This window comes from Squalius cephalus (genome assembly GCF_949319135.1).
Source record: "Squalius cephalus genome assembly, chromosome: 2".
NCBI lineage: Eukaryota > Metazoa > Chordata > Actinopteri > Cypriniformes > Leuciscidae > Squalius > Squalius cephalus.
The window spans coordinates 46,899,633-46,920,476 of NC_137123.1; the positions used below are offsets into that span (position 1 = coordinate 46,899,633).

At 38.7% G+C, this 20,844-nt stretch overlaps 1 protein-coding gene across 1 annotated transcript in view; it reads left to right on the forward strand.

Moving 5' to 3' along the window:
* LOC307149385 (uncharacterized protein) overlaps positions 1-20,844 on the forward strand; it is a gene marked incomplete at its 3' end in the record, with an annotated part of 91,170 nt that overhangs the window by 53,692 nt on the left and 16,634 nt on the right. The window contains exon 3 of the mRNA XM_079855682.1: positions 20,045-20,767. Coding sequence (XP_079711808.1) covers positions 20,114-20,767 — 654 coding nt within the window. The 5' untranslated portion in view covers positions 20,045-20,113. The remainder of the gene's footprint in view (positions 1-20,044; positions 20,768-20,844) is intronic.

The window sequence follows — 20,844 nt, forward strand, 5'->3', positions numbered from 1 at the left end:
CTTGCCATGGTACCAACACAATAACACACTGCAAAACATCATCTAATCATAATCAATAAAATCCCAGAAAATATTGCGATTATAATTTGTCAATACAAACACCCCTATTTTCAAAACCGTTACTCACGTGCAATAGTGAGGGGGCATTGATATTTTTTCCCTATGCAATGATGTTAGCCAATCATAAGTGTCTGTTATGACCCTCGAAATGACATCTGTTCTCTTCATGACGTAGCCTATATATCTCTGCGGAGGGTGGGACTAAATATCCTCCACAAACTGATTGCAAACTGGCATTCAGATCTGCCTCCATTTAGTTTCCACTGCCTACATTTTTTCTTGTTCCAGAATCCGTTTCACTTGGATTTACGTCACAGTAGGGAAGATAAGGCACTTCCGTTTTGTCGATTTTAAAGGAGCGACCCCTTAAATTGATATTTTTCTGTTTTTTTTTTTTTTTTTTTTTTTTTGCAAATAACTTTAACAACATAGTGAACCTCAAGGAACATAAACATTTTTTTTAAAAAGCAGTTGTCCAATCAAAGCACCAATCACATTTTCTCTAGGAAGTGTAAAAATCAAGTAGTAGCTTACTCTAATCACTTTTATTTTAAATTGTCCCATTTGCTTTTTCAACTACCTTTTTACTTTATTACATTCCATCCGGTTATCAAACCCTTTTCACCTTCCTTTTACATGTTTATAGAGTAATCTGAATGTCTCTTCCTGTCCCTCTCTGTCTGTCTCTCAGTGAAATCCACACTCTCAGACTTTGGATCGCACCGGATCGATGTGAAAGCAGGGAGCTGACACAGTGAAAAGCAATATTCATAAATAATGTATATAGAACACAGCATGATCTTTTAACTCTTTTCTCAGTCCTACTTCAGGCAAACTATTGGTCATCACATCTGTTAACTATTAATCTGGAACTCAGAGCCACTACTTTTAAAGTCACGATGAAATAAAAGAAGCGACAGATCTATGATAATCTTCTGGATTATCATAAAAGAAAAAAAGTGCAGGTTGGTAACTAGGTTCTTGATTGGATTTTATGATGTGTTCATTGCACACAAAAGTTCAGGTAGATGAACGTAAACTTGCAAGGGCGGGGTTTAAACTGACTAAATGATTTTGTTGGGATTTTAGTGAATTTGGTTGAATTTTCATTTCATGCACTTTAAAGTTGCAGTTTGATCATATTTGAGACTGTGTTTGTGTCACTGTCATACATAGCCTACTCTACACTGCTACTCCAATGAATGAACACTTGCCCAGCCATCAAAGCATGACATAATGGCCTCTAACTTTTACACAAGTGATGTTGTTCAGATAATATTGGCGGTTTGTTTAAAATATTTTTAATATTAAATGTAAATGACTAAGATTGGCCGATCAGAGGAGTAATCTTAAACATTGCGTCAACATGAGAATAGAACTGCTGACTAACTTTGCAAGGTTATATCCAATTTTTAACTCCTGTAACCATGTACGATAAACCTGCACATAATACTTGTAAATTACTTCTGACTGGCTTTCCTCATTGACTTCAGTTTTAAGTGCATTAGAAGTCTAAATTATTTTCTGTGGCAATTCGACAGCATGTTTGTGGTGCTGTTGTTACAGCTTAACTTTTATTGAACCCTTAGAACACATTTAAATGTTGCTTTAAAATACTATAACTCTGTTTTCATAGGGGAGGTTAAGGCTTTTCAACTGTCTTGAGATTATTGCATTGTCCTATAAAAAATGTGCAGGATGCTGCACCTCTTTGATATCATTATGCCAGCCAGATGAAGACCCACTGTTGAGATTTTCTTTCTCTTTTTGTTTTATTTCTGATTGTGTCACGGTTGGGAAAATGAATGAGTTTCTGTCTGTGTTGCTGGGCTTTGTTGATTTGGTCCATTTATTCTGGCAACAGGGCTAAAGATTCCACCGAGAATACACTGAGTGTAATGAATCACAATGTCAAGACTACTTATAGTGAAGCCCCATGTTTCTGTCAGTGAGTTTTACTTCAGAACCTCATTTTGGTGGAGTAAGTGGGTGTAACAGGTGTTAGAAACTGGTAGTAAGAAAGAGAATGCATTTCAAGGCCGAATCATAAGTGCAGTGCAATAAAGTGACAAGTACAATTAATTTGGCCCAAACCATTAGCACCAAGCTTTCAGTTTAAAAAAAAAAAAAAAAAAAAAAAAAAAAAATTCACACCTGAGAGTGAAATGCACTTTGGACGTTGTTTGCACCCTGAAGTGATAACTGCAGTTCATTTCCAGGCTGGTGGAGCCGTGGACCTCCATGCATGTCCTCTGCACGCTTGGGTGATTGCACCTGACTTCCTGAATACTGAGCAGAAGAGTCAGAGTCTCTTGCGGTGACCACATCTTATCATGGAAGCAGCTGGTGTAGACTGAAAAATCAAATCTCGATCCAACACGTTTCCCAACAGAACCAGTACAGACTTGTCTAAGGTGGCAGTCAGACTTCATGAGTCTGTTGGGTCACTTTGCAAACTAAACCTGCTGTGTTCATTCCCACAATTCATTTGAATCTTTAGGGTCTTAACCATTTGATCCCAACACGAATACCTGTAAAGCACGTGCCCTTTTTGATATTGGTTATGATGAAATGTGATTCGTCCTGATTATGTTTGTCTATTTATAGTTTTCTGGCTGGTTGCCTGGAGCCTCATGTTTTGCCCACCTCTCAGACACCATTGCACCTTGCAATATCTTCCCCCATCATTCCATCAGCCAATGGTGTGATCCCTACAATGGAATCTCTTTATCACCCTTCATATTATTTGCTGATGAGTCAGGCAGTTTGCATATCTCCCACAAGGCCCAATGGATCCCAGTCTGTTCGCTAATCAGGTTGGATGCGTGAGATTAGGTGACGGAGCTCAACACATTGAGGGATAAGGTTAGGAATGAGACGGACTGTCATGATGTGTTTTGGCTAAAGATCGTTTGCTCAGGTAGAATTGCCTTCATTTAGTTTTTCCCACAGCCTGTAGGCACCTTTATCTACGTTATTTCTTCCCTATGCAGTTTTATAAATTGACTAAGTAATCATGCCTCCAGCCAAATGTTGATGTTGATCTCTTTAATTGACCTTTTGCTCTAATGTTATTTGTAATAAGTAATTTCTTAATGAAATTCAGCATTTTTATGTGGGATAGTCTTGCTCTTTCATAGCCCCGCCTATAGTAGGTGATTGAAACAATTGTGAACTTGGTTCAGGATCAAGGTAAAGACATAACTGGCAATTTGGTTTGGAAACCAATCTCAATAAGAAGGGTAGCTGTAACTGCATTATAACAAAACTAGCCATATTTGGGATGAAAACCTTGCATAGTATGTGTACTGTATATTAGTTTTATAAAACGGATAGTTCCGGTCCTCGATTCTGATTGGTTGAGCCGCGTTCGAAGCCGTTGTGAATTACTCAACAAACATACACCTGTGACCGCATTACATAGTATTATTACATGGCTTGGTTGAATTCTAATGTAGAATGCGGTCTGTTATTTCTTGATAACAGACCGCTGCAAAGTATAACACACCATTGCCATGAAAAACAGAGCGTTGCTATGGACGCAGGATTCTAACCGTAGAGACGGAACGGACTATTTTCTTTAGCGGAAGCAATACAATCGTTTTTAAATAAATAAACTCCTTTTTAAATCAATATTTTGTCAAATTATTGATTTATTTGGTAGGTAGCCATGTAATAAGCCGGATAATGTAGAGCGAGGCGGTTGTTATAGCGAATACAACCCCTTCAGCCTGTCGGGGTTGTATTCGCTATAACAACCGCCTCGCTCTACATTATCCATTACTTACTGCGCATTGAGCAACTGCCGTTTGTGATTCTTTGTTGATGCATGTGTTGCTTGGAAACCTCTTTGGAACTACAATGCTTGGCGGAGGAATAAATGTGTTATACCACTGATTTGACTATAGAATGTCATTATATAGATCAGTGGTTATAACATTATATTTTTTGTTGCTGGTGTTTATTTTATGAATAAAATAAATATTAAAATGAATATTTTTATGGAGTTACCATATTATAAAAGCAATAAGCCCCTTGAGGCTGTGTTTTACAGTGGATTTAGAACAGCTAAGGGGGTTTTAGGCACTCCGCTCCACGCCATGCCTGAAACACAGCTTCGCAGGGCTTATTGCTTAAGTAAAAAATATAGAATTTGAAACTGAAACACTAAATATTGCAGATAGTAAACTCTATTATCACATGACATTTTGCATAATATTTTACTCAGAAAATGCCTTTCAGTTATTTCAACTTAAATGTATCTATTATGTTTGGCTGTCCACTCAAATAACGAGTCATGAAAGAAGTTATGCAATCTGATATTGCATCCAGTCCATTCATTAGATGGAAAATGAAAAATTGAGGACATTGCATTTTTAAATATAATATTTTGCAAATGGTATTGTTGATGGTATACTGCAGTTAAGCACATGTAGTAGGTCATGTTACACTGAGCACAGTACAAATTCTGCACAATGTAGTCAGGTACTGTGCTATTCTGAACACACTACAAATCCAGATGCATCAGACGCTGGTTTGTAACTGGAGGCAGTCCGGCTGCCGAGATGAGCGTGACGAGGAGAGACGGAGAGAGGGAGGGGCTTCCAGAGCTGCTGTTCATCGAGATGCTCGAAAGAGCGGACTGTGTCAGAACAAGGGAGGGGGTGGGAGAGAAAGAAGGAAGAGATGCAGCTTCATCACAAGCAGCTGAGGGAAGTGCAGGGAGGGTAAGCTTGGTCTGTTTGAGAGCTGTACTCTCTGACTACCTGTTCCAAAGCCATCTGAGGATCACCACCCACCTGCGGGAACAACTGCATCTTCAGGCTCTACGTTACAGGCATGGACAAGCTTCCAGCACTTACGGGAGCTCCTTGGGTATCTTCCCCACACTTGAACAGCTAAAGACTTGATGGGAAGAAGACTTGAAATGAACAACTGTGTATTTAGGTTAACTCTCACAGGTTAGTCTTCTTGACTGTTCAGATGTCCTATGAACTCTTTCTAGAAATCAGGTGAGAGGCTGTAGACCTCTGGCGCAACTTTACTTTCCATGGCAGTTTCCTCCTTGGGACAGATCGCTCTTTTGACGGAACCACTTGTGACTCAAACTCTTCTCCCAGTCTGTCACTCAAGCTGACTACTGAGAACCTCTCTTCCACCAGGGCTAGAGTCATCAGTCTTTCAAGTTTTTTTTTTTGGTTTCTGATGAGCAAGTCAATGTGCGGTTGTGGCTGCAGCATCATCTCATCGCTGATGAAGAGGCTGGGCCGCTCTGCTTGTTGCTCAGACCTGCTGTCCTGCAGCCACACTTCTGAGCACCTGCAGCGCCTGGCTACTGGCTGCCCACCTCAGCACAAGGTAACCTCCAGCTGAAACCAAAACTTGTAGGTCTGTTGAAAAAATGTTTGAGAATTGCTGCAGGAATCCTCTCTTTTTATATATTGTGCATCTTGTTGTAGACTAGTTGCAAAAGTTATGGATAGAGTAGATACCATTTTTGATGAAAACCAGGCTGAGGAGGATAAATGTGCTTGTCTGTTTAATGGGTTGTACTGTTTTATTTTTTTTACTTTGGTGTCGATAGTTGAAGTGATGAAAAAATGGAAATGATTAATTTCATAAATTTTCTAGTGGACACAAAGGTTTGAAAGAATTTAAGGTGACCTTAGACAATCAGATATTAGACCTTAAATTCCACTGCCTGAACAGACCATACGTTTATCATTTCCAGCCATTAGTTAACCCAGACTAAGGTCAAGAAGGCCAACGTGATGCACAGTCTTGAAGTTTTCTAAATAATGGTCAGTTGGTCCATTTTTTTTTTTTTTTTTTTTTTTTCATCTAGCAGTCACAGAGTTGTTCTCTGAGAAAGAAGCTGTTAGCAGTCTCCTGATGAACATTTCAGTCTGTCTGGATTGGCGCAGCAGGACTGACCTTGCAGTAGTGTCTCCATTGTTATTTGGCCATTAGAGGGACTGGAGAGACCATGCAAGTGCACTGCAGTAATTGATTTTGTAATGGAACCAGGTGATTTAATGGCTGTCCTGCTACCTTGACAACCGTAGAGCTGTCTTTGAACCGACATGCATTCTTAATAGACATCTGTTAAAGGCTGTCTGCAGATGATTTTTTGCTCTCTGCTTTTAAGGAGAGTTTTGAACAGAACAATTTGCTGGCAATAGAGAAGAGTGGCGTAAAAGGTCATGGACTCTCAAATGTGGCCTATAGTCAATATGGCCCGTTCTGATTGTTGAGCAGCACCGACAGTCTTGAAAAGCCCAGGCTTTGAAAAAGCTCTGGCTCTGAGATGCTCACTTCGTACAAGATCGATCTGGTGCATCATGGGAAAATATTTATTCCCCAGCAAATTATCTAAAATGCTATGAAGGGAAAAGCTTTTTTTATTTTTTGACTTTCCTTATATAATTTGTTGTTGAGATGATGGGAAATAATGTATTTTGACAGTTATTTAGTCTCTCCTCCACAATAGGCACATTTTCAGGGAAAAATACATTATATTTCCACTTTTGGACAATTGATCTAACATCATTTATTATTAAAGAAGCAAACTTTTTAAAGTGCTTGCAGATTAAGCATTGGCAACATGTAGCACATTAAGTTGCCTGTTCTTCCTTGTAATCACAAAAACTGCAGATAAAGGAGTGCTCAATGCTACGCTGATTGGAAAGCTGAAAAAGCTTTCACGCTTTTTGTCTTCCTCTCTGTGGCTTTCTGATTGCAATGTAGGCAGGTAGTGGTTTTCTCTCTCTGAGTGAGACGATTCACCCTCATCCTGGGTAAGCCTCATCATCTTGAAGGGTTGGGTTACCTCTTTTCAAACTGGACCGAATACTTTCATGGCTCTGATATTGATTAATACCTTCCTCAATGAAACGTAGACTCAAGGGCACAAAGGAGACATTAGTCTTGTATTTATAGAATTACCAGGCTGAATGCGTCCTAGACTCTGCTATTGCTCCCTTTGACTGCTGCAAAAGTATAATTACATAGATTAGCATCCTCTTTAATATCACACATTAACACAGGATGACATAAATAATAAAACTAATTGCTTAGCTGGCAGGAAGTTTTATATCCAGACTTTGAGCCTTGTGAGTTGTCATTGTGATACTAGGCTAATTTGATGGCTAAATTGGGTGAGATTTTACTGTCACTTCTGTCAGTCAGATTTTTTTTTTGGATTGGGTTTGCATATTTTTGTCTGACACAAATAGTAAACAATGTCCCATTTTCATGAAAAATTAGACTAGTTTATCTCACCAAACAAGATACTAGGGCTGCCCTCTAATAATTGACTACATTTTATTCAATCAGTTAGTCTCAGAGAAAAACCCAGGAATTGTTGACGTCATGCGGTGACCAGTAACATGGTCCATGTGGGAATATATCGGGCAGAAAATCCAAAGTGTGGGAACAATTCGCGAGGGTAAAGAATGACCACAAAAAGATGACATGCAACCTCAAACATGACTCATCATTTAAAACATGCAAGTAGTAGCCTAACGTTAGCCACTTTACATGGCCGCTTGCTCTAACATTAACTTAGATAAAATTTGTTTATATATATGTGCGCTAATATTAGGCGCACATAGGGTTGCAAAGGGGCGGAAAATTTCCGGTAAATTTCCATGGGAAGTTAAGCTGGGGAATTTTGGAAATATTCATTACCACGGCAACCGCTTGAAAGTAACTGTACACATAAGAGATGGATAGATACATTATTTAAGGTTATTTCTATTCGTTAGAATATTGATATATGAACTTGTTGTCAAGTAAGCCCCGTTGCGAGCATGTGCGTCTCTCTAAACTTTCAGTGTGCTGCACTGCTCTAGTTGACTTCTGCGCCTTCCCCCCCGAAAATATCATGTTAATTTTGAAAACGTAATTCCTTTTGTGGATCCTCTTGGTCTTTCTTCATGTTTCTTTGACAAATATCAGTGTCTCAGTCTCACGCACGCTGCACGTGAGTTAACCACGCCTACTTATTTACATGTCGCGGTATACACGGAATAAAAAAATACTTCTGTGGTAACGATATGTACCGTCATACCGCCCAGCCCTACTTATGTGGTAAATAAAGTTATGCTAGCTTATTTAGCATCTAACTTATCAGCTTGCTATCTACTAGATGAATACATTTGTATGTGATATTTGCAATTTAAACATTTAATAAATATATTTCCCCATAATATCATCAAAACTTACTTCACTTTGTTTAGTCCACAGGCTCAAATGTGTGCCTTCAATAGTCTTGTGCTTTGGGCTTCTGTACATGTGATGGAGGCATGCACAGTGCCAGTAGGGGGTGTGGTCTCAATAGCCATGCAGTAAGCAGTGTGCTATGTGCATGGGATTGAGGAATGGCATGGATATTCAAGTGTATTTGAATGGCATCTGTTTGTTTTAGTCAAGATTATGCTAAAATATACTTTCCTCAACTATATCTAAGTTCCCTATGAAGAGCCAACCCTCAACTTTGAAAATTCCCAGTTTATTCCCATAAATTCCTGTTAATTCCCTTAATTCCCATTAATTCCCATGGAAAGTTTCCATCTTTGAAAATTCCCAGAATTTTGCAACCCTAGGCGCACATCCAAGTGTTTGTGCGGAGTGTGGTACTGTAGCTAAATTACTACCGCGCTTACTGCACGACATGTTTAACTTCCACCTCCATGCAAGGCCGGCTTCATTGTATGCAAGACACAGAGCTCACTTCTCCCTGACAACGTGGACAAACTTGTGTCCATTTCTCATTATATGAGAAGACTGAGATCGGAGGGGGAATAGTGACTCTGAGTCAGGTATAGCTTAATTGTCCATATTGTTGTAGTGTTTGTTTGCAGGTAATTTTTATTTATTTATTTAGCCTATTGGTTTTTTAATATCATATATATTTATAATACATAATGTATGTTTATTTTGTTTGTGTTATTTTGTTTGTTTTCATTCAATGTTAAGGCTATTGTCTGTCCGCTTGATTGTTTGCAGACTTTGCACTGGTAGCTATACCCATTTGAAGTGTTTCAGTATGCTGTATATTTGTTTGTTTAAAATGTATATAAAATATTTCTGTTAAATTTTGTTTTTTAGATTGTTTTGTTCTCAGAAAAGTTCATGCCGGTGTCGCTGCAGAAAGCTTTGTGTGCGCTGGAGTGCTGAGTTTATATTTTAAATGCTCATTTTTATGGTTTATTTCTCAATCGACTAATGGCTTAAATGAAAGGCTAACAGTCGACTAGGAAAATCTTTTGGGGGCAGCCCTACAAGATACTTTTGATCAGTTGATGGATGTTTGCAGACTGTTTCAAGTTTGTTGTCGTAGGGTGAGGAATTTTCTTTTTTTTTTTTTTCTACGTGCCACACATTCATCACCTTGGAAGTACTTGAGTTAGTTCGCTCAAATTAAAATGGTGATCCTTTACTCACTCTCAAGTTAAGTCAAACCAATACAACTTTTGTTTATCTTCAGAACAAATGCAGATATTTAAAGAAACTTGATAGATTTCGGTCTCTGTATTGATTAGCGTACATGCATATAGACCACATCAAATATGGTAAGCAGAGAACAAACCTCGTTGGTGCTTATACATCAAGCGAGCGCGTTTTAGCTTCCATTTACCGTATTTGATGCGTATGTGGTTGTGAGTTGATCAATATTTATGTGTATAAAAGCCTATAAAAAGGAAAACAAGTGTTTTTTCCTTTATTAATTTTCTTGAGCACCCAATTTGAGCCACATAGCTTTGCTGTGGTTGTGAGTGCTTTGGATCTGTTTTTACTGTGTATAAAAGCCTACAATAAATCTGTTCATAAAGCAATCGTGTCTACTCAGAAGACTTGGATTGTGTTTTGAACATGAACAAAAGTCTTAGATATTTAGGTTAACTGTCCTTTCAAATTTTCTATTGATCAAGAATTTCCATTCTTCATGTTCTGTAAACAGAAATTCATCTTTCACATTTCAAATTTGACAAGTGTTTCTTTTGGGCATGTGGGACTCCCAAATGTTGACAATTTTACAAATTCACTTTTATGTAGTTTTAGTCTTTTTCTTCTGGGAAATGAATCAAAAGTATTGACTCATCCCTGTTCTTTGATCACATAAGAGTTAAATGCTGTTGATTGGATAAAAATCTGTCTAGTGCAGGATGAGTCATGGATATTTTTGGTTGGTTTTCCCGAAGAGAAGGGCTGTACATTTTAAATAACTGCTAAAAGTGAGTTTTAATCAGCTTTTTGAAGTACAGTAACATTTAGATGGCTTGATTGCTAATGGGCCTAAAAGCCACAAAACTCCAATTTTTATTTCATGGGATATTCATGGGACTGTGATGCTTATAGTCTGGTGCTCTTTTTTTTTTTTCAGACCACATGATTCTCTCTGGTTTATGTTCTCTCCATCTAGGTCTCATTTATTTCCTCTGATATCAGTGAATGCAAAGTAAAATAGTTCTGTGAAAATCCTCGTAGCTTTAGAGTTGATTTAAATGCCAGCATGTTCTGTGAAAAAGATTTCTGTCTGCTTGGCCGTCTGCCTGTTCTGTTGGAGAGGTACTCTGGATTATCAATGGTACTAAGGCTTGTGTTTCAATCCTGACAGAGCCAGCATAGAGTGCCCCTTTGCAGTACTTCAACTGCACATCTGTGTCTTTTGTTCCGGGATATCAGAGCTTGATGCTATGGTCTGCCAAAGCCATACAGATGCATCCACAGCAGCACATGGTTGCTGGCTGGGCACATATTGCCTAAGTACTTACAAATACACAAAAAGGCCTGGCTCTAGACACAGGCTCTTTGGCTAAGTGATTGGCACAAGCTTTTAGTCACTGTCCTTTTTTTTTTTTTTTTTGGCCAGTGCAAAAATGTTCAAAGTAATGCTTGAGTCAATTAACAAGCTATATGTAGGTGAGACATCTCATGATGTTGCACTCGGATGAACACTCAAGGCTGTCTGGGATGGTTTCAGATCCTTAGGTAATATTAATGTTTTAAGCACATATGATTAATTATTATTTATTCACTTGCTAAGTAGGTTCAACTTGCTTTTAAATTGCAGGGCAATTGTAAATATTTGTTGACTGCTCAGAGGTTGTATGGGTCAGTCTGCATTGTTCATTGCATTAGAGTGCATGTCTTAGCTGAACAGAGAATTGATTTGGAGACAGGAGCACTTCAGGGACTGCTTCAAATCTCTCAAGTTTTTATCTGCAACTTATTGCTAATTACCAGTGGAATTTTGGGAGGAGGCATAAGAGGCTGTGCAAAATATCTACTGTAAAAAAAAAAAAAAAAAATGAAGGTACAAAAAAAAAAAAAAAAAAAAAAAAAATATATATATATATATATATATATATATATATATCTTTTCACTCGCTTGATTTTATTGCATTCTCATAGAGGTCCTAAAGTGTGGTGTTATTATGATAGGAAAATGTATGGTAATCTGACAACGTGGACCCAAACTAACTTTGTTAAACAATAGAAATTGATTTGGATTGCATGTTTGCGATTCTTTCACTTTAACTATCCAGCAACACTTTAGCTTGCATTAAAGTTTAAACGAGCCAAAAACCTGTCATTTTTAATTAAGATTAATCTGCTCAGCATTTTTGACAACCCTTTTGTCAGAAAGATGTATCAGCAACCATTACATCAGTTAATTTTGGGCATATTGATTATTAGAGAGAAAAGGTTATAATTTATTAATAATTAGATCCAATAATGGTTGTTTTTATGCCAATGTATGTACTGAAACATAATTGGTTTAACAAAAAATCATATTACAAACAAATTACCAAAAAAAACAATCAATCAGTTGTTCATGGTCCCTTTGCCTTGTAAACTGTGTAAACATCACAATCCTGCAAAGCCAGATTAAAAAAAGAAATGATAATAATACTGAAATTACTGATAATGTTATCTCCTCTCTGGCAGCTCATTTTTAGTCTGAGTTTGACAGACAGGTGAACGTGATCTGCACACATTGCCTGTGGGACACAAACAAATGTATTGCACTGAATTCTTTTTTTGCTGTGAATGGCGTCCTACTACCCTGAAAATCCAGAGTTCCTGCGAGAGCACAAGTTGAATTTGCTCAGCGAGTTACTCTGGCGTCGAGTAATGATGGCCAGAGGCGAGCTTAACAGATGACGACAGCGCTGTGACGTCGAAGTCATTAGAAAACATTGCAAAGATGGCTATGGATGAACACCAGTTGTTTGAAACGGCTTTGGCCGCTACAATGAACGAGTTAGACTTGGCTTTTTATCTAAAAGAGGAACAGAAGACGGCGCTCAAATCGTTCCTTTGCAAGAAGGGCGTAATTGCGGTTTTGCCGACCGGATACGGCAAGAGTCTAATCTACCAGTTAGCTCCGCTGGTTGCTAAGCGTATGGGGCTTGTTGCGATTGAGCGTAGTGTTATCCAATTGCGTGCAGTGAGATTTTAAAATGCATGCTTGGTGCCGCCCCTCGCGCTGGCCGATTTTCATTAGTTGATGCCAGACCATTAATCTTTCAGATTTAGGTCTGTGTTTCCAGGCTAACGTCCTACGTACTTAATGACACTTTCTTTGTGTCTGAGCGGTTTTTATGCTGACTGTGAAATTGTTGGGCCTCATTCACTAACCGTTCTTACGAAGAAATGTGTTCTCAAACCCCACTTACGCACTTTTTACGAAGATTCTGACATTTACTAATGTTTTCTTATCTTGGATTTGTTCTTAGCTAAGAACAAAATCTATGCACACTCAAGAGCACTCTTATGCACATTTGAGTGATGACAGTTTGCTCCAAATAATTGGTTACTGCATTTTATTTAATTCTAGAGTCGTTTACAATGATAGTATTTTACTGTAATGTATTTCTGATCAATTGTTAAAAAAAAAAAAAAAAAAAAACACTAACACTGCAATTTACATCATCAATTAAGCTGATTAAATCAAATATTATGCCTCGTTTGACATTTACCTGTTGCAGTAGAATTTCTATTTCAGAATTACTGAAGGTCTTTTTTCGTTTGGTGATTGGTGGACCACCACCGTCTGGGCGTCGTTGGACATTCTCCAACTTTTCTTGCACACGGCCCTGAAGTGTCATGTCCTTGTATGGGAATTTGCGGGGCGTTTTCTTATGCTAATTGGGAACAACTGTCACGCGCTTTCAATTACGAAGACATGGGATTCATCAATCCTAAGAACACCCGTGCGATCAATTCTGTTGTTTAAGAACATGTCATGAATCCAACATAGACTTTTCTTAGGAAGTTTTATTAAGTGCAAAGTTAAGAAAATTCTTAGGAAGATATTGGTGAATGAGGCCCATTGCTCCTGGGACACCTAAAATTTCTTTGACAGTAAGAATAGAAAAGCTTTAGAAAACATTAGGGTTCGACCAACATTGAAGTTTGGTTGAGACCTATAAGCAAATAATATATATTTTTAAAACTTCATAAAAATTTAAATCAGCCAAGTGAATTTAGGCTTTGCATTTAATTGTAACATAATTAATATTAATGAAGTAATAAAACATTTGAACATTTTGCATGCTAAATATAGTTTTTACAGCTCCACTACTAGGGCTGCCCAGGACTAAAGATTTTTTCTAGTCCACTAATCGACCGTTCATTTAAGCCATTAGTTGACTAGTCGCACATTTATGATAATAATTTAATTACTTACGGACTGCATGACTCCATTTCCTGTGGAGTTTCTTTTTTTTCTTTGACCAACCGTCTAATTAAAATTTGGGTGACTGCCTCTTTTCGTCCATTTTTAGGGGGCAGCCCTATCTGCTACAGTTACATCCACTGAAATCAAAGGTTGTAAAAGTGACCAATTTATATCTAATATCAACTGATATCAATAAATGTAAAAAAACACTGACCAATAACTGATATGGTCATGATGTCTTGCATCCGTAAAAAACATGCACTACCACTTCACTTCGACATCGACTCACCAAGCAGCCACATCACTGCTCCATCCAGCTATTTTTCCAGCCAGTAGTTCTTTTTGCAGTGACCTTGTCCTCTTTTTTTTTTTTTGAATGAGGAATGCTTTCCCCTCAGGGTCGTGAGTCATTCTACCACAGTAGAGCTGTGTTTACACCTGTCTGTGTCTCTGTCCTTTAGCTGATTTTACCTCTCTATTCTATGATACCTGGAGGCAAGGTGGTGGACATGGACAAAAAAATAACATGTTTGTGTGTGTGGAAAGGTCTTGGGTATTAGCCTTATGACATTTTTGGATTGTAAAATCTTTAGATGTTCGAATGAAAGTAGCTCTTTTGACTGCACCTCATGACCACAGCTTCTTGTACGTCTTCTCGCCGGAACACGGCAGTGAAGCGAAGCATTCACAATAACAGCTTGTGATGTCTTCCGCTGAAGAGGTGTTTGTGTATGGTGAGGAACTTCTATGTCAGGCTTGTTCAGACGATGCAAACTCAACGGTCTGAAGAGATTCAGTGGAATTGGCATTCGGTGCCACTTAGAGTCAGAGCGCTATTCACATTTTACATTTTATCACTGGCTAAAAACTCTCTGTAGAATTCAAAGAATTTGATAAAGAAGGGAGGTAAATGCATCTGAAATTGCATACTACATTTGCTGAGAAGTGAACTTGTTTGTAGTATGAATGCAATCCGGACGTACTACATCTGTCATGTTGTCACTGTCATGTGCCATTCCTCTCCAGTGGTCTCATGGGATAGTGAAGTGTCCATTGGTTTCATGCTTCAGAATCTCGGCAGAATTAGTAGGTCATCCATGTATTTTTGCCAGTTGTTTTATGAATACATTTCACATACCGTTTTTCACCTGCTATATAGCAGGGAAGTTTGCATATTCAGATGCAGGTCATAACCTGAATATTATATGATTAATTGACCTCATATTTCAGTCTATCATTATTCCTTACTTCCTACTTTCTTCAATTAGTATCTTCCTTCCATTATTAAAGGGATAATTCACCCAAAAATGAAAATGCTGTCAAAGTTTACTCGCTCTCAAATTGTTCCAAAACTGTAAATGTCTTCGTTCTGCTGAACACAAAGGAAGATATTTGGAAGAATGTTTGTAACCAAGCAAATCACAGGCTCCATTGACTACCATAGTAGGGGGAAACATACTATGGTACTCAATGGGGCACCGAGATCTGTTTGGTTACCAAAATTCTTCAAAATATCTTCATTTGTATTCAGCAGAACAAAGACATTTATACAGATTTGGAACAACTTCAGGGTGAGTAAATGATGACAGAATTTTCATTTTTGGGTGAACTATCCCTTTAATAAACATACTACAGTAGCACAGAGCTAAAATCTCTTTAATGCCAAAGGGTATGGTTTCTGCATAAGCTAATTATGGAGACATATTGAGGTTTTTCAGTATGATGCTCATGCAGTTCAGCTATGCATAGCCTGTCAATGGATAGTCTTTTCAGCTTGTTCTGCCTGGCCACTCAAGGTCACAGAAACTGTCTTTTTTCACAAACCATTTTTCTCTAACAACCCAACCCTTATTGCTGTAACTAAACTGCAAGCCTTTAGAAGTACCAATTGATGCTTCTAATAAGGTTTTTCTGCAGGAGATCTGTTTTCCAGCACAGGTTGCAGATAGTCACCCAAATTTCTGTTCGTCTTTTGTACTTGAGGATCTTTAAAATGGGCTTGTTTACCATTTTGCCAATTATTCTGCCGCTAACGGCGCAAAAGTAATTGCTGCAGTTTTGAGTGAATTAGTGATTTCAGAAACCAGGTGATGGGTTTTCCCCTTTATTTGGCTTGGTTCTTATCATAAAGAACCATCCAGGTACCTTTGGTTAATAAATAAATATAATCTTTTCTTTTCCTGTTCATTCATAATGTTTCCTGTAACTGATGTGTCCAAGAGGAGATGACAGTCGGGCAGATTTGTAGGAAATGACATTGGAAAACCAATAATACCGCTACTCTCTCCTCCCTCCCTTTCACCTCCTTTGAAAACGTTCTCTCTGAGAGGATGTGCCAAAACCCATTTTGGCTTCACCTTCCTCTCAGCCCCTTTAGATGTAGATAAATGAGCTGCTGCTGAAGTGTACACCATGGTAATAACTAAAGAAATGATGCACCTCACTCCCTTATCAGACTGCTCGCCTACGCCAGCCTGGCCGCGTTCCCCGGGAGCCAAGCCAAATGCTTCTCTTTAAGGCAATGCTTCCAGTTTTCCATATCAGAGCGTATGTCTGGAAAGTAATACTTTTATAAACCTTCTGGAGTTTTCCCTGTGTCATCGCATAAACTGTGCTGTATTCATTAGTCATGTAAATGTTTGGTTTGTTTTGCTTGCTTTTTGATGCAAGAATTTGATGAATTTATTACTGACTTGTTTGCTTCAAGTGTTTGTCTTGTTCCCTTGAATTACACTTACCTCCAAGTTCAAACCCAGGCACTTTGGGTTATTTTGTGCTGGTGAAAATACCCAGCCTGAATCCTTAAGATGTTTTCCCAAGTGATTTGCAGGTCAATGACAAATTAATGTCTACAGTAAATGAAAGAAAAGAGCTTTTAAAAATCTAGTTCGAAATGCATGTATACCAAGTCCTTATAAATGAATTCTTCATATTTATGATGGTTTCGTCTGGGTTTTTTTTTTTTACTTTTTGTGTGATGTAATTTGCGAGGTGACTTGAGCACTTGAAAACAAAGTCCTCTAGATAGTGCAAAAAGACGTGATATGCGCACTCACGGCCTAAGGAGTAAACTTTGAAAGGCTCACGCACCCAACTGTGTGCGAAACGAAGCACAACGTGGAAAATTAAGTATACCTGGGCCTCTGGAATCCTTCAGCTCCCCACTTTACTGCTGATGACAGAACATAGACTTACTCATCTGTCTTCAAAAATGCAGAAACCTTCAGCAAGAGGAGACGGGGGCAGCATTCTTTGTGAGGCGTACTAAACCAAATTACTGTTGTTAAAGCAGTTTTCATACACTTTAACAGTCTCACCCTCAATGCAAATGAGGCTTAATGTTATCGTGTGTGTTGCCGGTTAGATTGCAGTACTGTCACTTGATCACACACTGGTTCACTTGTGCAGTCTAACAGCACTAATTGTATTCTGTGTCTAATGCAGTTGCACGAATAGACCAGCATGCAGGACATGAATACTAACAGGAAGCCCAGTACCTTCAAGACACAGAATAGCCCACTTCACCAGGCACAAGCTCTTTGTGTTTGCACTGGCATCACTTTGCTAAGTAATTGCTTTTTAGCACGTTGAGAAACTAACCAAGTTTCAGTTTAGTCACCAGAGGACGGATGGGTTTTCTTATAGAGCTCACCTTGTTCGGCTTCTGTATGGGAAGGGAAATTGAAATGTCTATTTGAAGTTCATCGCCACATAATTATTTTCCAATTAGATCTTGCTCTGATCTTCTCTATTATAAAGGAAAGGATTCGGTAATCAAAGGCTCATCTAATCAGATGCTTTAAACCGTTTTAAATTGCCCTGAGATCTCTGCCTTCATATATATGCTGTGATTAGAGCCTAATTCAGACCTCTGAGAGAAGTAAACGCATAGATCTGATGGATGAAGGATATAGCTGTAATGGATGCTTCTTGTTTTAAAGAACAGGGACAAAGTTTAGCAGATTAGAATGGTTCTGTTCGCCCCTGCTGGTAGATGCTGTAACTAAACCATCTGGACAAAAAAAAAAAAAAACATGTTGCTAGATTGACAATCATTTATTATTGTGTGTATATTCTGACAATATATTAAATATTCCTCACTAATGTTTACTAGTTCCTGACTTAACAGATTGATCAGTGCAAACTATATCGTTTAATTCCCGCTAGATTGAATTATTTTTTGAGCTGGTTCTTTTAGTGAACCAAACATGTACAATGAGAAAATTCAACAATCATTGAATTTCTGATTTAAAATTCTTTTAATTTGCCAACAGACTGCTGAGGGCCATAAATGCTAAAAGCTAAATGCAGTAAGAACAGTAAATATAAATATAATGATAACTGTATTTGCATCCAAGTGCTACTGCTTGGATGGATTCTAATTCGTTGGCAATGTTTTTATCATTCATCAGCTGGAATACATTCTGAAAGTGATTCCAACAACATCATGTCTGTGTTGCTATTAATAGAATTATAATAGAATTAGAACGATTATTAACTTTATAGTTCTAGTTATCATTAATTTATAAGATTGACAATTTTATAGTAATGTGCATTAATGAATTATGGACAAAAAATGGCCACTTGTTACAAAAATAAACACTGAGAAGAATTGTGTTAATCATGTCTTAATTGACAGGTACCCTCTTCATGGTGTCTAGGTCTTGTTAAATATCTTATTTCTTGTATATTTTTATGCGCACACAACAACATTCATGCAGTCAGTCAGCCTCTTATCGTCTCGGCCCATCTGTGCACGCTCAATTACCTTAATCAAGTCTCTATCAAACTCGCGTGCTTTCACACTCCTGGTTGGATTACACTGCTCATCCCTGCTTTCACTTGTACCGTTATCTATCATTTTACTGGCCTCTCTTTCTGTGAAGTTAGTACAGGGTTTAATTTAAAGGTTTATTTAAAAGGTTTAAAAAATTTTATTTTTTTTTGTTTTTGTTTTTTTTACTTGCCCAGCTAACATTTCAGTAGTCCTAAAACCACATGCCGCAAAACAAAAGAGTGATGTACATCCAAAAAAAAAATGTGTAAAAGAGTAAAAACCTGGTTCAGGGCAAACAGCTCCGCCAATGAGCCAGAAACTCACTCACACTGTTGGGCCATCCTTACTGTAACATGATATTATTGTGTACATCCTGCTGCAAGACGTGGCATTATATGTCTGGATACTAAACCCTTGTACATGAACTGCACTTATTTGGCAGTGATGCCCTCTGCTGGCTTTTTATGGTTGTCAGTGAGTGTGTTTGATCTGTTATAGCAGTGATTGGTGTTTTTTTATTATCTAAATTTACCTTGAATAGTGAATCTGTGTTAAAGACTTTTTGTCAAGACTTTCTGCCCCCAATGGCGAAATGTGATTGGTCCGTAATCTTCCTCCACATAGCTGTGCATTAAGTATCAATTCATGTTCTAATTGATGGAGATAAAATAAAATTTGGAGTCTAACATTTTATTTTTGAAGAATTGTTTGATGATAAAATACAGTTAAGAGTAGTATTGTGAAGTATTATTGCAATTCTATGAAATAATTTTCTATTTTGATATAATAAAATGCAATTTATTCCTGTGATGGCTGCCATTACTCCAGTCTTCAGTGTCACATGATTCTTCAGAAATCATTCTGATATGCTGATTTGGTGCTCACGAAAAATGTCTCATCACAGGTGAAAATAAGATGCTTAAAATACAAGTAGAAACTGAAAAGAAAGTTCAAACGAACAGCAGTTATATGACATTTTGTAACATCATAAATGTTTTTACCGACACTTGATCAATTTAATGTGTAAAATAAAAAAATCAAAGTAATATCTTTGGCAAAATAAATCCTCTGGACCCCAATCTTTTGAACGGTACCTCATGTGTGTTTATTTTACAATACGTGAACTCAAACATGCAAGTTTTTTAAGAAGACAGTAGAATTGAAATGGAATAGAGTAAAAACAGAAACTTGAATGTCTGAATGAAACTGAATGTTTGTTTGCATGTGTTGAAGTGATACTGTTGCCGTGGTTTCCAGGCCAAGCCTAGTGTAGATGATCAACTGCCAAGCAGGAGAGGTGCCCATTGTTTGAGGGATCCTCATATTGCATCTTTCCCAGCATAGATGCAAATGTCTATTGTTTTATTTCACAGGCATGAATAAAAGAATGAGTTACCCACTTCCTGCATGCTCTGGTTATCTCTTGTATAACCAGCCCCAACACATGCCTTTATTGCCTTTTTATGTTGATTTTCATGGTGATTTGAACCATTTTTCTGTCTCCATCTCTCTTTCAGAATGCCAAGTCCTTGTCCTCTTCAGACAGCCTAGCGAAGGTGCAGGAGGTAGCAAGCTGGCTTTTGGAAATGAACCAGGATCTGCTGTCGGGGGGCAGCGGCAGCAGGGCGGCCCAGCAGCAGAGGCCCGGGGCAGGTAACAGCACCTCCGGCCGCACACCCCAGCCCCAGGCGGAGCACGACAACCAGGTGCTGGAGGAGCAGGAGCAGGAGGATCAGGCGCAGAGGAGAGAACCGGGCGAGGAGGAAGAGGGCAGACGGGAAGGAGAAGAGGAGCCATGGCCTTCCGGAGGCGAACCGGTGGAGGAAGGACGGAGGAGCGAGGTGAACGGAGCCGAGAAGGGCGCCCAGTGGATGTGGGAGCAGGAGCAGCGCCGGAGGCGGAGACGGCATCGCGACGACGAGGAGGAGAACGAGGAGGAGGAGAATAATAACGGCGGACGGGATGGGCAGGTCGGGGCGGGGCTTCGTTCTGAGGAAGATGACGACCGGCCGGAGGAAGAGGAGAATGGCGACGAGGAGGAAATGGACCAGGACAGCGATGAGTTTGAACATTCAGAAGACAGTGGGAGAGAGGAGGAGGAGGAGGCTGAAGAGGAGGAGGAAGGAGAGGATGGCCTCCACTCTCCCTCCCTCAGGACCAGTGTTTCGGACCCTAATGATAACACGGACCAGTCCTCTGGACGACAGCACCAAAGCTCACCCTCTGTCTTCAAGAATAAGGTAAGCGACTGAAGTTCACTTTCTCAATTGGTCCTTAGTTCAAATGGAAATGTTCTTCTGATTAAGTCTAATGTAGT